This window comes from Carettochelys insculpta, chromosome 32 (assembly GCF_033958435.1).
Source record: "Carettochelys insculpta isolate YL-2023 chromosome 32, ASM3395843v1, whole genome shotgun sequence".
Classification (NCBI taxonomy): domain Eukaryota; kingdom Metazoa; phylum Chordata; order Testudines; family Carettochelyidae; genus Carettochelys; species Carettochelys insculpta.
This window is the reverse complement of record NC_134168.1, coordinates 6,513,995-6,530,748: the sequence shown is the minus strand read 5'-3', so window position 1 is coordinate 6,530,748 and position 16,754 is coordinate 6,513,995. Positions and strand designations below refer to the sequence as shown.

At 45.5% G+C, this 16,754-nt stretch overlaps 2 protein-coding genes across 2 annotated transcripts; both read right to left on the bottom strand.

Annotated features, from left to right (window-relative positions):
- Positions 1 to 5,654: 5,654 nt before the first annotated feature.
- On the bottom strand, positions 5,655 to 6,602 carry LOC142004695 (olfactory receptor 14A16-like). The gene has a single exon (XM_074982352.1). It carries the CDS (start codon positions 6,594 to 6,596, stop codon positions 5,655 to 5,657), a length of 942 nt encoding a protein of 313 aa, XP_074838453.1. The 5' UTR covers positions 6,597 to 6,602.
- An 8,926-nt stretch (positions 6,603 to 15,528) lies between these two features.
- On the bottom strand, positions 15,529 to 16,491 carry LOC142004808 (olfactory receptor 10A4-like). The gene has a single exon (XM_074982497.1). It carries the CDS (start codon positions 16,489 to 16,491, stop codon positions 15,529 to 15,531), a length of 963 nt encoding a protein of 320 aa, XP_074838598.1.
- Between the last annotated feature and the right edge of the window lie 263 nt (positions 16,492 to 16,754).

Below are 16,754 nucleotides of genomic sequence, written 5' to 3'. Positions count from 1 at the left end.
AATACAATTTCTCCAGCCATCGCAAATTAACATTTCACTCGTATCTTAAGCCCCAGGATTCTTAGATAAACACAAGTATTCCCACTGTGGTTACAACTCACACAAGCAAGAGCTACTCACATGAGTAAGCAGATGTCGCTGAGCCCCGCAGTTGTCAAGCCCTTGGAAAAACGAGAAGCATAATGAAAAAAATGATGGATTTTGGTCTTTGTGTACTATAAAATGTTATTATCCCCTTAGTATTAAAGGACAATTTTAAGAATTCCCCCTGTATCAGAATAGCATCCTAAATTCTTTCATTTCACTTAACATACAGCAAAAGACCTAGAGCAAATTCTTTAGCTCATGCAGAACTAAACTACTAAAGGATATAAAACGACCAGCATTAATCTACGCAAGTTTTGGGGTGAGCAAATTTTTTAATTTAGGCCGGACTTCTCGTTCCTGAATTTAATAGAGACTTGCCCACCTGCCTAATGGCATCCAAACAGATCGCAATTTTGGTTATATGGAAAAAAAAAACCCTTTTGGCACATGTGAGAATATAAATATGCAGAATGTAAACACTTTATTAATTGGTGTATAAATGTGAACACACCGACATAAAAACGGTAAATTTTTTAATGAGCTGGATAAGTTTCAAAGCTAGCAGTCAATCATACCGCACTTCTCTTATGAAAATTTCACACACACCCAGGGGACCCTGCCCCCACTTTGCCTACTTCTGCCAAAAATAGCTTTACAAGAAGGAAGGTCAAAGAATCTTGGAACCCTAGGACTAGAAGAGACCTCAGGAGGTCATTGAATCCAGCCCCCTGCCTAAAGCAGGACCACTTCAGACTTGCCTCACTCTGATGTTTGTTTTCATCTTCAAACAACCTGAGAAGTGGAAATAGAAAAAGAAGCCCCTACTTTTGACTCAGAAGAGTCCATATGAAATCAAATGGAAAATAGAAAACTGCCATCAACCTCAACATTTTCTCATCTATATTGATGCAGCCCTATCTTCTGAATGGATTTTGATTTATTTCATTAATCGGCTGACATTTTGACCAGTACTGTATCAATGGAGACATTTACGCACTGTTAGGATGAAGTTCTGTGTAGGTTCTTGCTGCTGGCAGTTGAGTGATATTTTCAGAGGTCTTCACAGCATCCGGACATGTGAACTAAATACAGCAGAACCTGAAAGCAATTAAAGCAGCAAACATTATGATGAGAAATGGACAAGATAAATTCAACTGAAAGAGACCTTTTAACTCATTCATTTACAGGCTAATTTGTTCAAGAAGAGTGGCTCCATCTCCTATTTCCATGAGCTATTTGTGTTCAAGAAGCAGAGGTGTTTTTATTTCATTCACGAGCTTCTGGGACCAAGTCTCTGAAGGATGTTTCTCATCAGATTCCTCAGAGGAAAGAGCAAAGCACGTCTCAAACCACAACAAAACAAAATTTTTGGGAAGTTCTATCATCGCCACAATTATCGTGAGTGTTTTGAAGATGAAAATAACCCTGGGATTTATTAGCAGTGGTAAATTGTGTGTGTGTGTGTGTGTGTGTTTTCACTTGAAGTAGGAATGATCTGGATCAACCAACACATCACAGGAGCAAAAGCTGGAACAATATGCAGGACTCCTGACTCCAGTTCCATCATGTACAGACTGTGGGCCCCATTAATGTCTCAGAGCCACGATGAAAATACAGTCCCACTTGCTCTAACCAATACTCCCCACTTCCCTGCCTGAGGTTGGAACATAACCAAGGAAGCTTCACTTTCTCTGGCCCTAACTGTAGGGCCCATTCTCTCCTTCAGGAGCAGACCCAAAGCCCAGAGCAGTTGGTGGGATGGTTCCCTTTGGCTTCCAGTCCAGTTTTCAGAGTTACAAGGCTCAGGATGAGCTTCCAAGATCATTAGGACAAACTGTGTGGGAGCAGAAGGATGCCAGGGGGCCTTGTGTTTCAGCTAGTGGAGTGAGGTGCCAGGGAACCCTGTACTCTAGGGAGGGGTGCGATGGGAGCAGCTTGGAGCTCTCTCATTTCTCAGACAGAACTGACCCTATTGCTCCACCAGGGCAGTAGGGGACCATGCTATTCAGAGAAGGATGCTCAATGTGGGGAACCTTCCCCCTTAGTCAGTGCTACTAGCAATGCCCCAGCTGGGAACTGGGGTGCTGAGCTGCAGGAAAGGGCCTGTAGGATGGTCTCAGGTTGATGGATCCCATTGCCCCAGCTCAGCAGTGGGGGTCCTTACACTGCAGGGAACCAGGGGAGGCTCCAACATGGATGTTCTCAGTGCGTCAGTGCTAACCCCAGGTCTCCAGTGCAGCCCAGAGCTGCGTGAGGACATTGATCTCTCTGGGTCCAGAGAGAACCTGTGGCTCAACAGGGCACCACAAGGTCTGCCCCATGCCACAAGGAGCTCCGGCTGCGCTCCAACAATCACTGCTCAGCAAAGGGTCCCAGCATGTTGCTCACATGGCCTTTGTTGCAAGGCATAGAGAAGGTGACTCAATGGGGCGCTCTGCCTTTGGGGTTGGTGATGACACAGAACAGGGAAGAAGACACGGTTACGGGTGGAAGTTACGCCTTTGGGATGCATTATAAAATAAAGATCTTTCCCTCCTGCCCCTGGTCATGAAGAAGACCACGAAGATCTTCTCAAGAAGAGGTGATGGCACCAGCATCTGTTCACATGCTCCAAGAGGGGCTCATTCACCCCTGCAGGGTGCAAAAATCTGTCAGGCAATATATTGAGCATATTAGTGATCCGTCAGTGTATCTGCTTATGTTCCTCCTGGGTTTCCCAACTTTACATAGTTGGAAACTGGGTTTTCTCAGTCCCCTTTTTGTGGCCCAAAAATATAAATGCATATAACAATGACTGAAAAATGAATACTTTTTCACTGTTTATTATTTATTCACAAAAATAATGAAATCAAGTTTATTAGAGATGGATACCTCCTAGGCCTGGAAGATCTAGTCCAGTTTCCTTGGCATGACCAAGCACTATCCCTGACATATATTTGCCTCAATCCCTAAATGGCCTCCTCAAGGGCTGAGTGAACAACCCTACACTTAATAGCCAAATGCTTGAATCACTGAGCTATCCCTCCCTGCAAGCAAATACTAGGCCTGTGAGAGGGCAAGAAACTGAACCTGAGCCTTCCAAGCAGCAAGCTAGTACTTTAACCACCGGACTCCTGACTTCCATCCCATTATGTACAGACTGTGGGCCCCATTAATGTCTCAAAGCCACGATGAAAATACAGTCCCACCAGCTCTAACCAATACTCTGCACTATGTCAAAAAAAAAAGTATATTATAATGAAGAGACACATCTCCTAGAACTGGAAGGGACCTTGGAAGGTCATCTAGTCTAATCTGCTGCCCTCTTGGCAGGACCAAGCACCATACATAATAGTACATAATAACATAAATCTTGATGCAAAATACTCAAGTGCCTAACTTATTGTTATTACCTTAATTACGTAGGAAAATACAAAAGGAACCAAATTAATAGGATGATGCATGATAATTTGTATATTTTCTAAGGACTGGAATTTTTTTCCAAGGACTGGTATCTGGCTGCAGACCACACCTTGGGAAAGGTTGTGTTAATCCATTGAGCCAATGCTCTTATTCAGGCAATAAGGCCTTTGACTTAAGCTTTTATGGTATACATCGTAGTTGAGGCCCTCTAGATCACAGGATATCGGAGGGACAAAGCCAATGAGGGAATTACTGGACCAGCTCCTGTCTCTATTGCCAACAATAGATATTTACCTCACTCGTCTCCTTGTATTTTAAACCTTGTTCGATAGACCTAGACATATAGGTCACTTGTGCATCTTCTGTCAGTTCTTCACACCTTCATCCTTAACTTCTACTGTATATCTGAAAACGTTTGGCCATGAGCGAGTGAGTCTGTAGGTCCATCCATCCAGTTGTTCAAGAACTCATCCTAAACAGTGAGATTTGGAACCTGCAAAATACCATGTGTCTTCAGCTTTTTCTGACTTAAAGCAAGGTCAGGGTTTGGATGTGTCAGGACCATTGGATATGCTTGGAATGCCATGGTTTTCCATAACACGGACCGCTGGGAAGCAGAGTTATGCTCTGTAATGACCAGAGGGGGCAGCGTGGGGCCAGACATGCAGAACTGGGACAGCTAGAACCCCACTGGGCCATCAGAGGAAGGGGTGAAGTTAAGCCTCCTGCTTGCACCCCACACAATGTGGCCTGCACTGCTGGCAGCCCCAGTAAGCCACTCCTGTGCAGTGCCTCCATGCCCAGCCCTGGAAAGCTGCCCTCCCTGTCGCTGCCAGCCCCAGGCTGCTACTCAGCACCACCATGTCCAGCTCCAGAGAGTTGCCCCAATGCCACTACCAATCATGGGGAGGTGCCCCCCCGAGTGCTTGCCCCAGCAGCATGACCCATCGGCTCCTTCTCCTCCCACTGCCCCAGCCTTCTGCCCTGACCCCCTCCTCACCCAAAGTAGTAAGATGAATGCCTGAAATATAAGTCTATATGTACAGGCCTGCTATGGACTGTGGCTCAGCTCCACTGTGCTCCCATCACAGGAAACACCCTCCCCTGGAAAAGATATTCCCCATCCAAGAAGAGGTAGGGAACTGTTTCTGCCACACTTCAAGGATGACCACTGCCCACCCCCAGGAGAGGCCAGGAGCTTCTGTCCATCCCCCTGCCTCCCCAGATGAAGAGATACCAGGGCTGAGAACTCTTTCCCTCCCTCCACCCCCTGGATGACACATTGGAGGCAAGAATCACAGCCCTGCCACCCCAGAGAAGATGCCAGAGCTGGACAGCCCAACACCATCTCCCCTCCCACTCCCCCCAAAAGTGCTACGTTTACTGTCCCAGATAGCCCTGGGCAGCCCCCTCCAGATAGCCCCCCAGTCCTTGTTTCTTCACTCACCCAAGCCCCTACACTCTGCCTCCATCCATCTGTTCTTAGCCCCTGACACCTCCCAGCCCCCTGCCCTCACTTCTGTTTCCCATCCAACTATGCATAGACCCCTGCCTTCCCACCCTCACGCCCCTGTCCAAACTCCTGACCTGATATCTGCACCCCCTATGCCTGTCCTGAGACCCCAGCTCCCACCCTTACCCCTGTATCCCCATCCCTTGCCTTGAGTCCCCCAAACTATATCCTGACCCCTCTACTCCCTACTCCGTGCCTTGAGACCCCCAACACCCAATGTTCTGCACCATCCAGTTGCTGCCCTGACCTAACCCCCTCACCTGATGTCTACACCCTAAATCTCATGCCCTGAGCCCTTGCCCCACACTTCCCATCCCCCTCCCCTTATCTGTGCATCCACACTTCCTGCCCTGAAATTTCCTCTTTTCCCCAAATTGTGCCATGACGCCTCTACCCCATACTCCATGCCTGGAGCCTCCACACCCATACTCTCACCTGACTCCTGCACTCACCATGCCCTGAGCTCCACCCACACTTCCCATCCCTCTGCTTCAACTCCTGCACTCTCCTGCCCTCAGACCCCGACCCTCTACTCTGACTCTTACACCCACTCCATGGGTCTTGCGCCCACATGAGGACACAGGCAACACCCCAGTTAAATGCTTTAATAAATCTCAGCCTGAAATTGCAATTAAGAACACTGGCAGGCATTTTAATTCTTGGCGAATAACTTCGACACAAGCAGTTTCTTCAATGCGGCTTTGATCTCCTTGTTCCTCATGCTGTAGATGACGGGATTCATGACTGGAGGCACCACCGCATACAGAACACCTACCACCAGAGGCAGATGAGATGCTGACATGGAGGTTGGTTGCAGGCGGGCAAAGGTACCAGTACAAACAAACAAAGAGACGACGGTGAGGTGAGGGAGGCAGGTGGAGAGAGCTTTCTGACGACCCTGCTCAGAGGGGATTCTCAGCACCGTTTTTAAAATCTGAACATAAGACGCAATGATAAAAACAAAACAGCTTAAAACTAAAAACCCACCCAAACCAAGAGGCAAAGCTCCACTGTGGATTGAGTCAGGGCAGGTCAACATGAGTAGCAGGGGGATTTCACAGAAGAACTGGTTGATGACGTTGGACTGACAAAAAGGTGAACTGAAGCTGCTCCCGGTGTGCAGGGTGGAGTAGACAATACCTGCGATCCAGGAGCCGGTGGCCATATGAGCACAAGCTCCCCTGTTCATCACTCTCTCATAGTGCAGTGGTTGGCAGATGGCAATATATCGGTCATAGGCCATGACAGTTAGTAAGGTGACTTCAGCTGCAGCGAAGGCCAAATAGAGAAAAACTTGGGTAACACATCCAGAATACGAAATCAACCTGGTGTTCTGGAGGGAATTGGCCATGGATTTTGGGATAGCAACAGAGATACAGCCAATGTCTAGGAGAGAGAGATTCACCAGGAAGAGGTACATGGGGGTGTGAAGATGGTGGTTGAGGCATACCACCATGATGATAAGGCCGTTCCCCACCAGGGCTGCCAGATAAGTCATTAGAAACATTATAAAATGCAAAATCTGCAGCTCCCGAACATCAGAGAACCCCAGGAGAAGGAACTCGGTCATGGTGGTTTGGTTGGACATTTCCATTTTCAGCACATTGTGTGATGGCTGCCAAAGGAAGAAAAAGTACCATGGTGATGATTAGAGAGGCAACATGAAAGGACCTGATACCTCTCAAAATTATCTGATGACGTGAGTGTGTAAGGTGGACAACACCCTCACGGCTATTCAATAGGAATGATGAGTTACCCTATGAGTGCCAATTAGTTTAGCTCCCTTCTAGTTACTGGATAAGCATCATAGACTCATGAACTCCTAGGGCTGGAAGAGACTTCAGGAGGTCATCAAGTCCACCCCCTACCTAAAGCAGAACCAACCCCAAGTAAATCCTCCCAGCCAGGGCTTTGTCAATCCAGGACATAAGAACCTCCCAGGATGGACATACCACCACCTCTCTAGGTAATGCATTCCAGAGTTTTACTGCCCTCCTGGTGAAAGTTTTTTTCCAAATATCTTGGACCTCTCCCACTGCAACTTGAAACCACTGCTTCTCGTTCAGTTATCTGTCACCACTGAGAACAGTTTTTCTCCATTCGTTAGTATCCATTTGCACCATCAAAATATTGGGCTCGGGAGGTGCCAGATACATTCTCTGCGAAGGATGGAGCGAAGCACAATCCCAGCACAAAAGTTCTGTTCAACAGATCTCTTCTTGCTGTGACCAAGAGGCTTGGCACTTGCCTATGAAATTAAAATGCCACAAATGTCCATACTGTCTGATGTCCTCTTTACTTGGAAATACGCCACAGACTTGGCATTTTGTATGACAGTTTGTCTGAAACATTCCCATGGCAGCACCACATATATGTTCTCCCAGCTTCTTGCCTTGAAAGGTAGCCATTCTTCCACAAAAGAATTTGACCAGAAGATTACAAGGGAGACATCCGGAATTCATTTACAACTGTGACAGCTTTAACCTAGCCCTGAAGAGATAATATACTATTCTTATGCATTACAAGAAAAATTTCCCCAACTTTGATATTTGCAGAAATAGGACAATTCTTATTTAATTTGCTTAATTAACTTATCCTACTAATAAGAAGTAACTCCCTTTTTCTTACCGATGGGACATCTGGGCTGCGTCTACACATGCACGCTACTTCGAAGTAGCGGCACCAACTTCGAAATAGCGCCCGTCACGTCTACACACGTCGGGCGCTATTTCGAAGTTAACTTCAACGTTAGGCGGCGAGACGTCGAAGTCGCTAACCCCATGAGGAGATAGGAATAGCGCCCTACTTCGACGTTCAACGTCGAAGTAGGGACCATGTAGACGATCCGCGTCCCGCAACGTCGAAATTGCCGGGTCCTCCATGGCGGCCATCAGCTGGGGGGTTGAGAGACGCTGTCTCTCCAGCCCGTGCGGGGCTCTATGGTCACCGTGTGCAGCAGCTTTTAGCCCAGGGCTTCTGGCTGCTGCTGCTGCAGCTGGGGATCCATGCTGCATGCACAGGGTCTGCAACTCGTTTTCGGCTCTGTGGATCTTGTGCTGTTTAGTGCAAGTGTGTCTGGGAGGGGCCCTTTAAGGGAGCGGCTGGCTGTTGAGTCCGCCCTGTGACCCTGTCTGCAGCTGTGCCTGGCACCCTTATTTCGATGTGTGCTACTTTGGCGTGTAGACGTTCCCTCACAGCGCCTATTTCGATGTGGTGCCGCACAATGTCGAAGTTGAACATCGACGTTGCCAGCCCTGGAGGATGTGTAGATTTTATTCATCGAAATAGCCTATTTCGATGTCGCCACATCGAAATAGGCTACTTCGATGTAGGCTTCACGTGTAGACGTAGCCCTGTTGTGCTCAGCTCCTTTGTTTACCTCCATAACTTTCTTTCTGGGTTAATTTACGTATCTCTCAAAGAGCTGGAAGGGACCTTTGAAGGTCAGGTCTAGCCCACTCTACCTTCCTCACAGGAGCAAATACTACCTCAAGCAATTTTTTTTTCAAATCTGTTTGACTCAGACTCTTAAATAGCTGCTTACAAGATGGAACTTATGACCTTGGATTTATAAGGCCAATGATGGGACCACTGAACTACCCAGACCTGGCATCTTGCCAGGTTTCTTCAGCTCACCTGTTTTGTGTGCATGGGCTGGTTCTTTCCCACCTAGTGTCTCTGTTTCCCCTCCATCCCTTTCTTTCCATTGTCTGCTAGAAGTGAACTCTGGGTGTGGAAGGGTTGCATCTGAATTGTATGAACACAACATTTGTGTTCAAATACCAAAATGATAAAGGGGCTGGATCACATGACCTACAAGGAGAGGCTCAGGGACTGGGGCTCGCATCATTTGCAAAAGAGAAGAGTGAGAAGTGATTTGATAGCTGCCTTCAACTTCCTGAAGGAACCTCTTGAACAGGATGGAGAGAGGCTGTTCTCAGTAGTGATGGATGGCAGAACAAGGACCAACAGTCTGAAGTTCCACTGGGGGAGGTGTAAGTTTGATATTAGGAAAAATTATTCCATTAGTAGGGTGGTGAAGCACTGGAATGTGTTACCTAGAGAGGTGGTGGAATCTCCATCCCTAGAGGTTTTTTACATCTCAGCTTGACAAATCCCTGGCTGATATGATTTTCTTAGGAGTGATCCTGCTTTTGGTGGGGTCTGGATTCAACAACCTCCTGAGGTCTTTTTCAGCCCTACGATTCAACTATTACACCATCTGTGTGGAAAAAAGCAGACCACACTAGGGAAGAATGATTAGGATCTAATTACTTTGACCTCCTCTATGTCCTTAGGCAAGGATAACTGAGAAGGGCTTTGATTCACGATTTCAATTCACTGTTCTCCATTTATATATAAAACCTATCCTATGGGCAACTGACTTTTCTGATTGCTCAGTTTTGCCATTTGATAAATATCCCTCTGCAATAGAAATCAACACAGTTACAATAGTGGGACGATGTTCAAATTTTAATCTTTTTGGAAAATATCAGGGTTCCCACCCTGGTTTAAATGTAAGTTTCCAGTCTGTGATATTCAAACATTATCTGTTTCAAGGGAAAACTATGCATTAAATGGAAGGCGTTTACCAAGGATATTTCTTCTAATCTTGAAAAAGTAATCTATGGATCAGAAAACTCAACCCTTTTTGTTTTTCAACTCCAATGAAATTGTTCCAATTTTAAGCTGTTTGCCTGAAATTTTCAGGTTTTCAATGATCAAAAACAAAAGAGAAAGAAGTTCTACTTTTCACACTTCCTTTGAAAAGCCTCTTATTTTCTGCTGGGGAAAAAATCTCTGAGGAGTTCTGCCTGGTTTATTGAGTTATGTGATAAGTCTTGAAGAATTCCCATGGTTAATCACAGTTCTATTATTAAAGGTGCCCAGTAGAGTTACAGTCACATCTAGAACCATAGAGTCACAGAACACTAGCACTAGAAGAAACATTGAATGGTCATTGAATCCAGTCCACTGCCCTCAGAGCAGAACTAAATACCTTTTAGACAAGTCTAATGTCCAACCTAAACCTCCCTTGCTGCAGTTTAAGCCCATTGATTCTTGTTCTATCCTCAGAGGCCAAGGAGAACAATTTTTCTCCCTCCTCCTTGTAGCACTCTTTTAGGCACTTGTAAACCACTATCATGTCCTCTCTCAGACTTTTTTTTCTATACTAAACAAGCCCAGTTCTTTCAGTCTTCCCTCTTAGCTCATGTTCTCTAGACCTTTCATTATTCTTATTGCTCTTCTCTGGCCCTTCTCCAATTTCTCCACACCTTTCTTGAAATATAGTGCCCAGAACTGGACATGTACTCCAGCTGAGGCCTAATGAGCACTGAGCAGAGAGGAAGAAGGACCTGCTCTTTCCCATTTTCTGCACCATAACTTAATTCCAGAATATCAAACTCACTGTGCCAATCTTTGCTGAATGGTTTCCAGGCTTTGATGCATGAGAAACTTCATCAATACGATTCCTCCATCACAGCGTATCTTTGGAAATAATGCTCCCAATGTCATTCTATTCAGCAGGTTATTTCCTGCTTCTAGTCCAGATAGCCTAAGTTACTGGAGCTCTCTGCATATTCTTGCAAACAGGGACCCAGTCCACAGATGAGTGTTCATTGCTCCCCTCCTTTGATAGGCTGAGCTGAGAGAGGAGGAACCATATAGGAAGGGGGCAGAAAACCCCAATCCAGCAGTGAAATTGCTCCTGGTTTTCAGGTTGCAAACATGGTCATAATCCTGTTTGTCCCAGTTGTCTCAAGGACTCTGAGTCCAGCTCTGATCTCACCTCAGGAGCAAACCACCATGAGAGCATTGCCCCAGCTGGCCCAAAACCACAAACTGGAAACATGCCATGTCCTGGATCTGACAACACTCTTGACTCCAAGCCAACACCCAAATGAAGGAGATGGAGGGAAAAACTTTATATTGGTAGCACAGACATGTGACCTAGAATAGCTCACAGCCCAGGGGCCTCTCAAGACCAGGTGGCCTGGAATAACCTCTTCCTTTATTAGCACCAACTAATCAGCTCTGAGACAGCAGAGATGTTTTGTCTCTTGCCTTTCATCAGCAGCTCTTGGGGCGTGGCCTCCAGAGGATCGCATAGACAGAACTGAAGAGGACACATAAGAAGTAAATCCCTCTTCACTGTCTTTGACCTTGTCCCATGGAACTAATTGTGTGAGGAACTGGTTACGACTGAGGAATGATTCATTCCCTGGTGGGAACAGAACTTCAAAGGAGTTTGATGTTGCTAAGATTTTGTGCAGCTTATTTTTTAATTTCTATTGGGATAACTGAACCAACTTTCTTTCTTTCTTTCTTTCTTTCTTTCTTTCTTTCTTTCTTTCTTTCTCATCACACAGATTGTAGGTACTTCAGAGAAACTGGAAGAAATGATTAGGGTCATATCCCCATGTAGCGTGTGGAGGCTCATGGTGGCGGGGGGTGAAAGTAAAGGCAGGGATTTGGGGGCTCAGAGAAGTAAATGTGGGGTGTAGGAATCAGGGCACTGGTTTGGCATGAGGGCTGAGTGGAGGCTAGGGGAGCTGGGGCAGAGGAGTGAGGCAGAATCCTTTGTGTGGCCAGAGGAGAAATGACTAACTTGACTTAAACCCTCGTACTCTGAGTGGAGTATCTACAAGTCTCCTCCACAACCCTGTTTCAAGACAAAACTTCTAGCTGACCCCATGAGTACCTCAGTTGTTGTCCTTCAGCCTCGGTAGATCTTCTCCACGTTGTCCGAGGTCTTCCTCTTTTGCTTTGTCTTGTGGGTTCCATTGGAGACCTTGATGGACAACGCTGGATGATGGTCTTCTGAGAATGTGGCCTAGCCAGCCACACTTTCTTCTCTTGATTTGAACGTCAGGTGGTTCTTGCCCTGCTCTGTTCCAAAGGTCCTCATTTGAATCCAAGTCTTGCCATTTAATGTGAAGGGTGTACTTCAGGCATCTGTTTATGAATGTCTGTAGCTTGTAATTGGAAGACCTTTTAGTGCACCAGGTCAGTAGAGATGGATTAAGTCTGGAACCAGGCTTGGAAACTTTCAGAAATTTCCATACCTACAGAGGGACCTTGGACTAGCAAGTATGGGAGCAGAAAAGGGATGTTTAGTTAGATGCGATCAAGTTTTTTATCTTTTAATTTTGGTTTTGGTATGGGATTTTTCAGGCTGGCTGATGTGCCCACCTGTACCTTTTAAATGGAATCCATGGAAAGTAATTTTCCCTTGTTAAACTATAGTCTTTAATTTTTTTAACTTCCAGCAAGCAAGTACACTTACCAAGAACAGGTTGCACCTTCCTTATCAAACGTGCTTGGAAACTGACAGGTCCCAAACAAAAGAATTTGCCAGGCAAGGAAAGCTGGACACTGGCTCAATAGCAGGCTCCAAAGGACTGAAGCCAACCTCTCCCTGCCTTGTGCCACAGGCAGATGGAGGCTCCAGTTTCCTACCTCATGGAGCAGGCAGGGGCTCCAGTGCTGGTCCCACCACCCACTCCCACAACAGCTCCAGTGCTGGTCCCATATCATCTTCTCAAACCCTGCTTCCATGGGTCAAGCAAACTGGTCATGCCCCAGCCCTGCAGGGCAGGTAGTGGTTCTGGCTCTGGCCCCCGCTGCCTTGGGGTAGGTGGAGCTCTGGCTCCCAGCCTAGCTGGGGCTCCTGCTCCTGCCCACTCCTCTCTCATCTGGCAACATCCGTGGTCCAGCCAGATGCAGGATCTTGCCAGACCACAGACTACAGGATTTAAGAGGTGCAACCTGTATATCTTCTTAGTTTTGTCAATGCAATCACCGTTTCACGACTATGGCCTGATTCCTGTGTCCCAGAAGGCAGGAGATTCTGGATGCATAGGTTTGTGATTTAGAGGCCAGCTATCAAAGAACTGCTGTCTGTTTTTAAGCTCTTGCCTAAGGGAGGGTTAAGACCCTGAGGACACCTCACAGGGAGACATCCCAAGTGTGGCTTTGTGGGGTCTAAAAAGGAGGTTTTTTGAACTTGGTTGGTGACAGTGTATCTCATGGGATCAGGAAATCTGTGACATTTGGCAGGTGTTGTTATGTTTTTGGTTGGAAAAGGATGATAGGAGAGAGATTGTTCTCATGATAACCTGTTCAGTTCACTCGCTCTGGGGTACCTGGCATTGGCCTCTGTCAGAAAAAAGGGATAGATGGACCTTTGGTCTGACCCAGTGTGGCCATTCGCATGTTGTTTTGTTTTGTTTTGTTTTGTTTTGTTGGACCAATCCTACAATGGTTTGTTTAAAACTCCTTCTTGAAGTGACAGAGTAAAGATCTACCAAGATCTACCTTGGTGACAGCTGGACTCAGAGGCTTAGAAAGCCAGGAATGGGGTCCATGAACATCTTGTCTCTCACCACCAGATCCTAAGCAATGACATGTTTCTCTGTAAGCAAGGCTAACAAATACTAGCTTAATGTTACTTGTCTGCAATCTTCCTCTCTGGTTTGAAGCGGCTTTGTCTCTGCTCATGTGGTAATAAAACTGCTTACAACCAGAAAGGGAGCTGTGCTAGTCTATATACTACCAAAACAAAAAAGCAGTCAAGTAGCTCTTTAAAGACTAACAAAATACTTTATTAGGTGATGAGCTTTTGTGGGACAGACTCACTTCTTCAGACCAAATATTGTGTCTGTTCTGGTATGGCTATGGGCAGAAGAAGTGGGTCTGTCCCATGAAAGCTCACCTAATAAATTATTTTGTTAGTCTTTAAAGAGCTACTTGACTGCTTTTTTGTTTTGAAAACGGCTTAGAATTTTACTTTGCCATCAGTGTGTTGTCATTCAGCACGTGGCAGCTGGAATTCGACTAATTGTTCCAACTCAGCTTATGACACCACTTCTGTCCCACATGATCCTCTTCTAGGGTGCCTACTAATTGCTTCCTTCTCCCACTTGTAAGAACTTTCCCCTAGGTCCATATCTCACCTTTGGAGAAATCTCTGCTCCTTTTCCTTATCTGCTTTCTTAATTATCAGCCCAGGTCTTGCTGGGTACTCCTCACCAATTTACTACACAGGGGCACATCTCACAGTGTTCCACCCACGAAACCTTCAATTCACCATCTAAGGCTATGTCTAAACAGTGAAGTTATTTCAGAATAATGGCCGTTATTTCTAGATAACTTTGCAACCATCAATATCAACCAGCTAGATGGTACTTGGTCCTCCTGTGAGGACCACTTGAGGTCCCTTCCAGTTCTAGTGTTGTACGGTTCTATGGTTCTACATGATGCAAACTCTATTTCAAAATAATTTCAGGGCAGGGCCAAACACCATCCCTAACAGATATATTTTTTTTAAATCTAACTTGTCCCAGACCCCTGCAAGGGCCCCTCACAGACTGAAATCATAACTCTCAATTTACAAGGCCAATCCTATAACCACAAAAGCTGTATCTACACAACAGTGATTTGTTGACAGAAGTCCATGTTGAAAGAGACCTTCCCATGCAACTTCTGTCGACAGAGTGTGCCCACACGCAAAAACAGATTGAAAATGCATTTTGCTCTGTCAATAGAAAGTGGCAGGAGTGCTTGGCCCTTTCTCAACAGAACGGCCAACCAGAACCACAGCAGACAGGGCTATCAAGTGACCCAGAAGCCCTGTCTCTTGATAGAGGGCTCCCTGGAGTGTCCACACCATTTATTTGGTGACATAGTCTGTTGGGAAAAGTGTTCTGCCTTGTGGGGGAGAGGCAGAGGGCAGTCAATAAAAGTACTGAGTTCTGTCAACTTTATGCTGACAGAATGCATTTTTATTGTGGACTTTCCAGAGGTTTTGTTGACAAAAAGCCTGTTTTGTCATCAAACCCCTCTAATATAGCTGTAGCTTAATGAACTTGTCACTTTGATAGTCTCTGCAGGAAGAAAATATTGCATTAGTGGAATTATTCTGATGATAAAGATATGAAACTGACCGGAATTTGCCCTCCTTCAAGAAATGGTATTTGGCAAATGAACCTGTAGAGAAACAGAAAGAAAGAAAGAAAGAACCCTAAACTAAACAAAAACAGTGCACAAAACTTTCAGAGAAGAAAGTGAAGGACCCCACGGGGATGTTTCAGAAGATCTCATTTGAATTTTCCATATATTGAAATAACACTGAAATTTGTTATATTTGCACATACCGAGGGGAACATTTTATTAAACCATTCTCATTTTGAGTTATATTTGCCTGGGGCATTGCAAATTTTGAACCTATAAAATCAGGACACTACTTGGACTAAATAGTCTTGCTTGATATATTTCAGTGAAATTTACAATTCGTTAAAAGCATCATTCAAACTTTGATGAAAATTTAGATATGTAAAATCTGCATGTGTTTTTGGTAAGAAAAATTTCTCTTTCATTTTACCCGACAGGCTTTGAAAAGGTCAAAGCTATTCAAAGGGAACAAATAATTTACAAAAGTGATGGATATCAGGAGTAATTAAAAAAAAGCTGATGCATTTCCCTCATTCTCCTGTTCTAACTAACTCTGCTTTCCATTCTCTAATTTATCCAGTTCTGTGAAAAGACGCTCTCTCTGCTGTTTTCCTCAAGGCTCCCTTCACCTCTTTGTTCCTCAGAGTGTATATTATGGGGTTTGACAGAGGTACCAAAATTGTGTTCATGAGGGAAATCAGTTGTTCACTGTCTGGGATGGAGGTAGATTTGGGAACCAGGTAGGTGAAAAGGCCTGTTCCATAAAAGAAACTCACCACCATGAGGTGGGAGGAGCAGGTGGAGAAAGCTTTACGCCTTCCCTCCGCCGATGGCAACCTGAGAATGGTGGAAATAATGTGGATGTAGGACAGAATTATTAACAAGAAAGGGCCCATGATGAATAGAACTGATACAGTCAAGAGCATGAACTCATTTTTGGAGGTATCGGCACACGCCATCTTCATGTCTGGTGGGACATCACAAAAGAAGTGGTGGATGCGGTTGGAGCCACAGAAGGGCAGGCTGAAGAGCCATGCGGTCTGAGCTACTTCCACTGAAATGCCAACAAACCAAGAAGCCCCCGCAAGTTGCACACAAATCTGGCCACTCATGATGGTTGTGTAGTGCAGGGGGTGACATATGGCCACGTAGCGGTCGTAGGCCATGGCTGCAAGAAGGCAGCATTCCGTGAGGCCCATGTTGGTAATAATGGCCATCTGGACTGCACAGCCCAAAATGGAGATGGATTTTTCTTCCAGGAGGAGGTGAACCAGCAGCTGCGGGAAGACAGTGGTGGTGTAGCAGATTTCTAAGACAGACAGGTTCACCAGGAAGAAATACATGGGGGTGTGGAGGGAGGCGTTCAGCTTTATCAGGAGGATAATGAGCAGGTTCCCCATGAGGGCAACTAGGTAAATAACCAGAAGCACCATAAACAGAACAATCTGAAGCTCGTTAAGGTGAAAAAAACCCAAAAGGATGAACTCATCAGAGATGGTTTCATTCTCTCTGTAGTCCCTCTCAGAATAGATCATCTGTAGGAGTTAAAAAAAAGATATCAAATTGGAGGAATAGCAAACCTGTAGATGTGAACCAAATTATTCACACAGATTTCCACGCCCTCCCCACTTAAGGCCCTTTTTTCCCTTTTGGTACTCTTGAGACAACACTTGCTACAATTCTGTATATAAAGACGTAACGGGCTGCAGCCATCAATATTTCGAAACAGGTATCACAATTTTGATGTTAGTCAAATTATGCCCAATGTAGATCACCTGGAAATGTGACAGTGGTGGAA

Excerpts from the sequence above, each read along its gene's own strand:
- LOC142004695 (XM_074982352.1), bottom strand. The coding sequence starts at position 6,596 with ATGGAAATGTCCAACCAAACCACCATGACCGAGTTCCTTCTCCTGGGG.
- LOC142004808 (XM_074982497.1), bottom strand. The coding sequence starts at position 16,491 with ATGATCTATTCTGAGAGGGACTACAGAGAGAATGAAACCATCTCTGAT.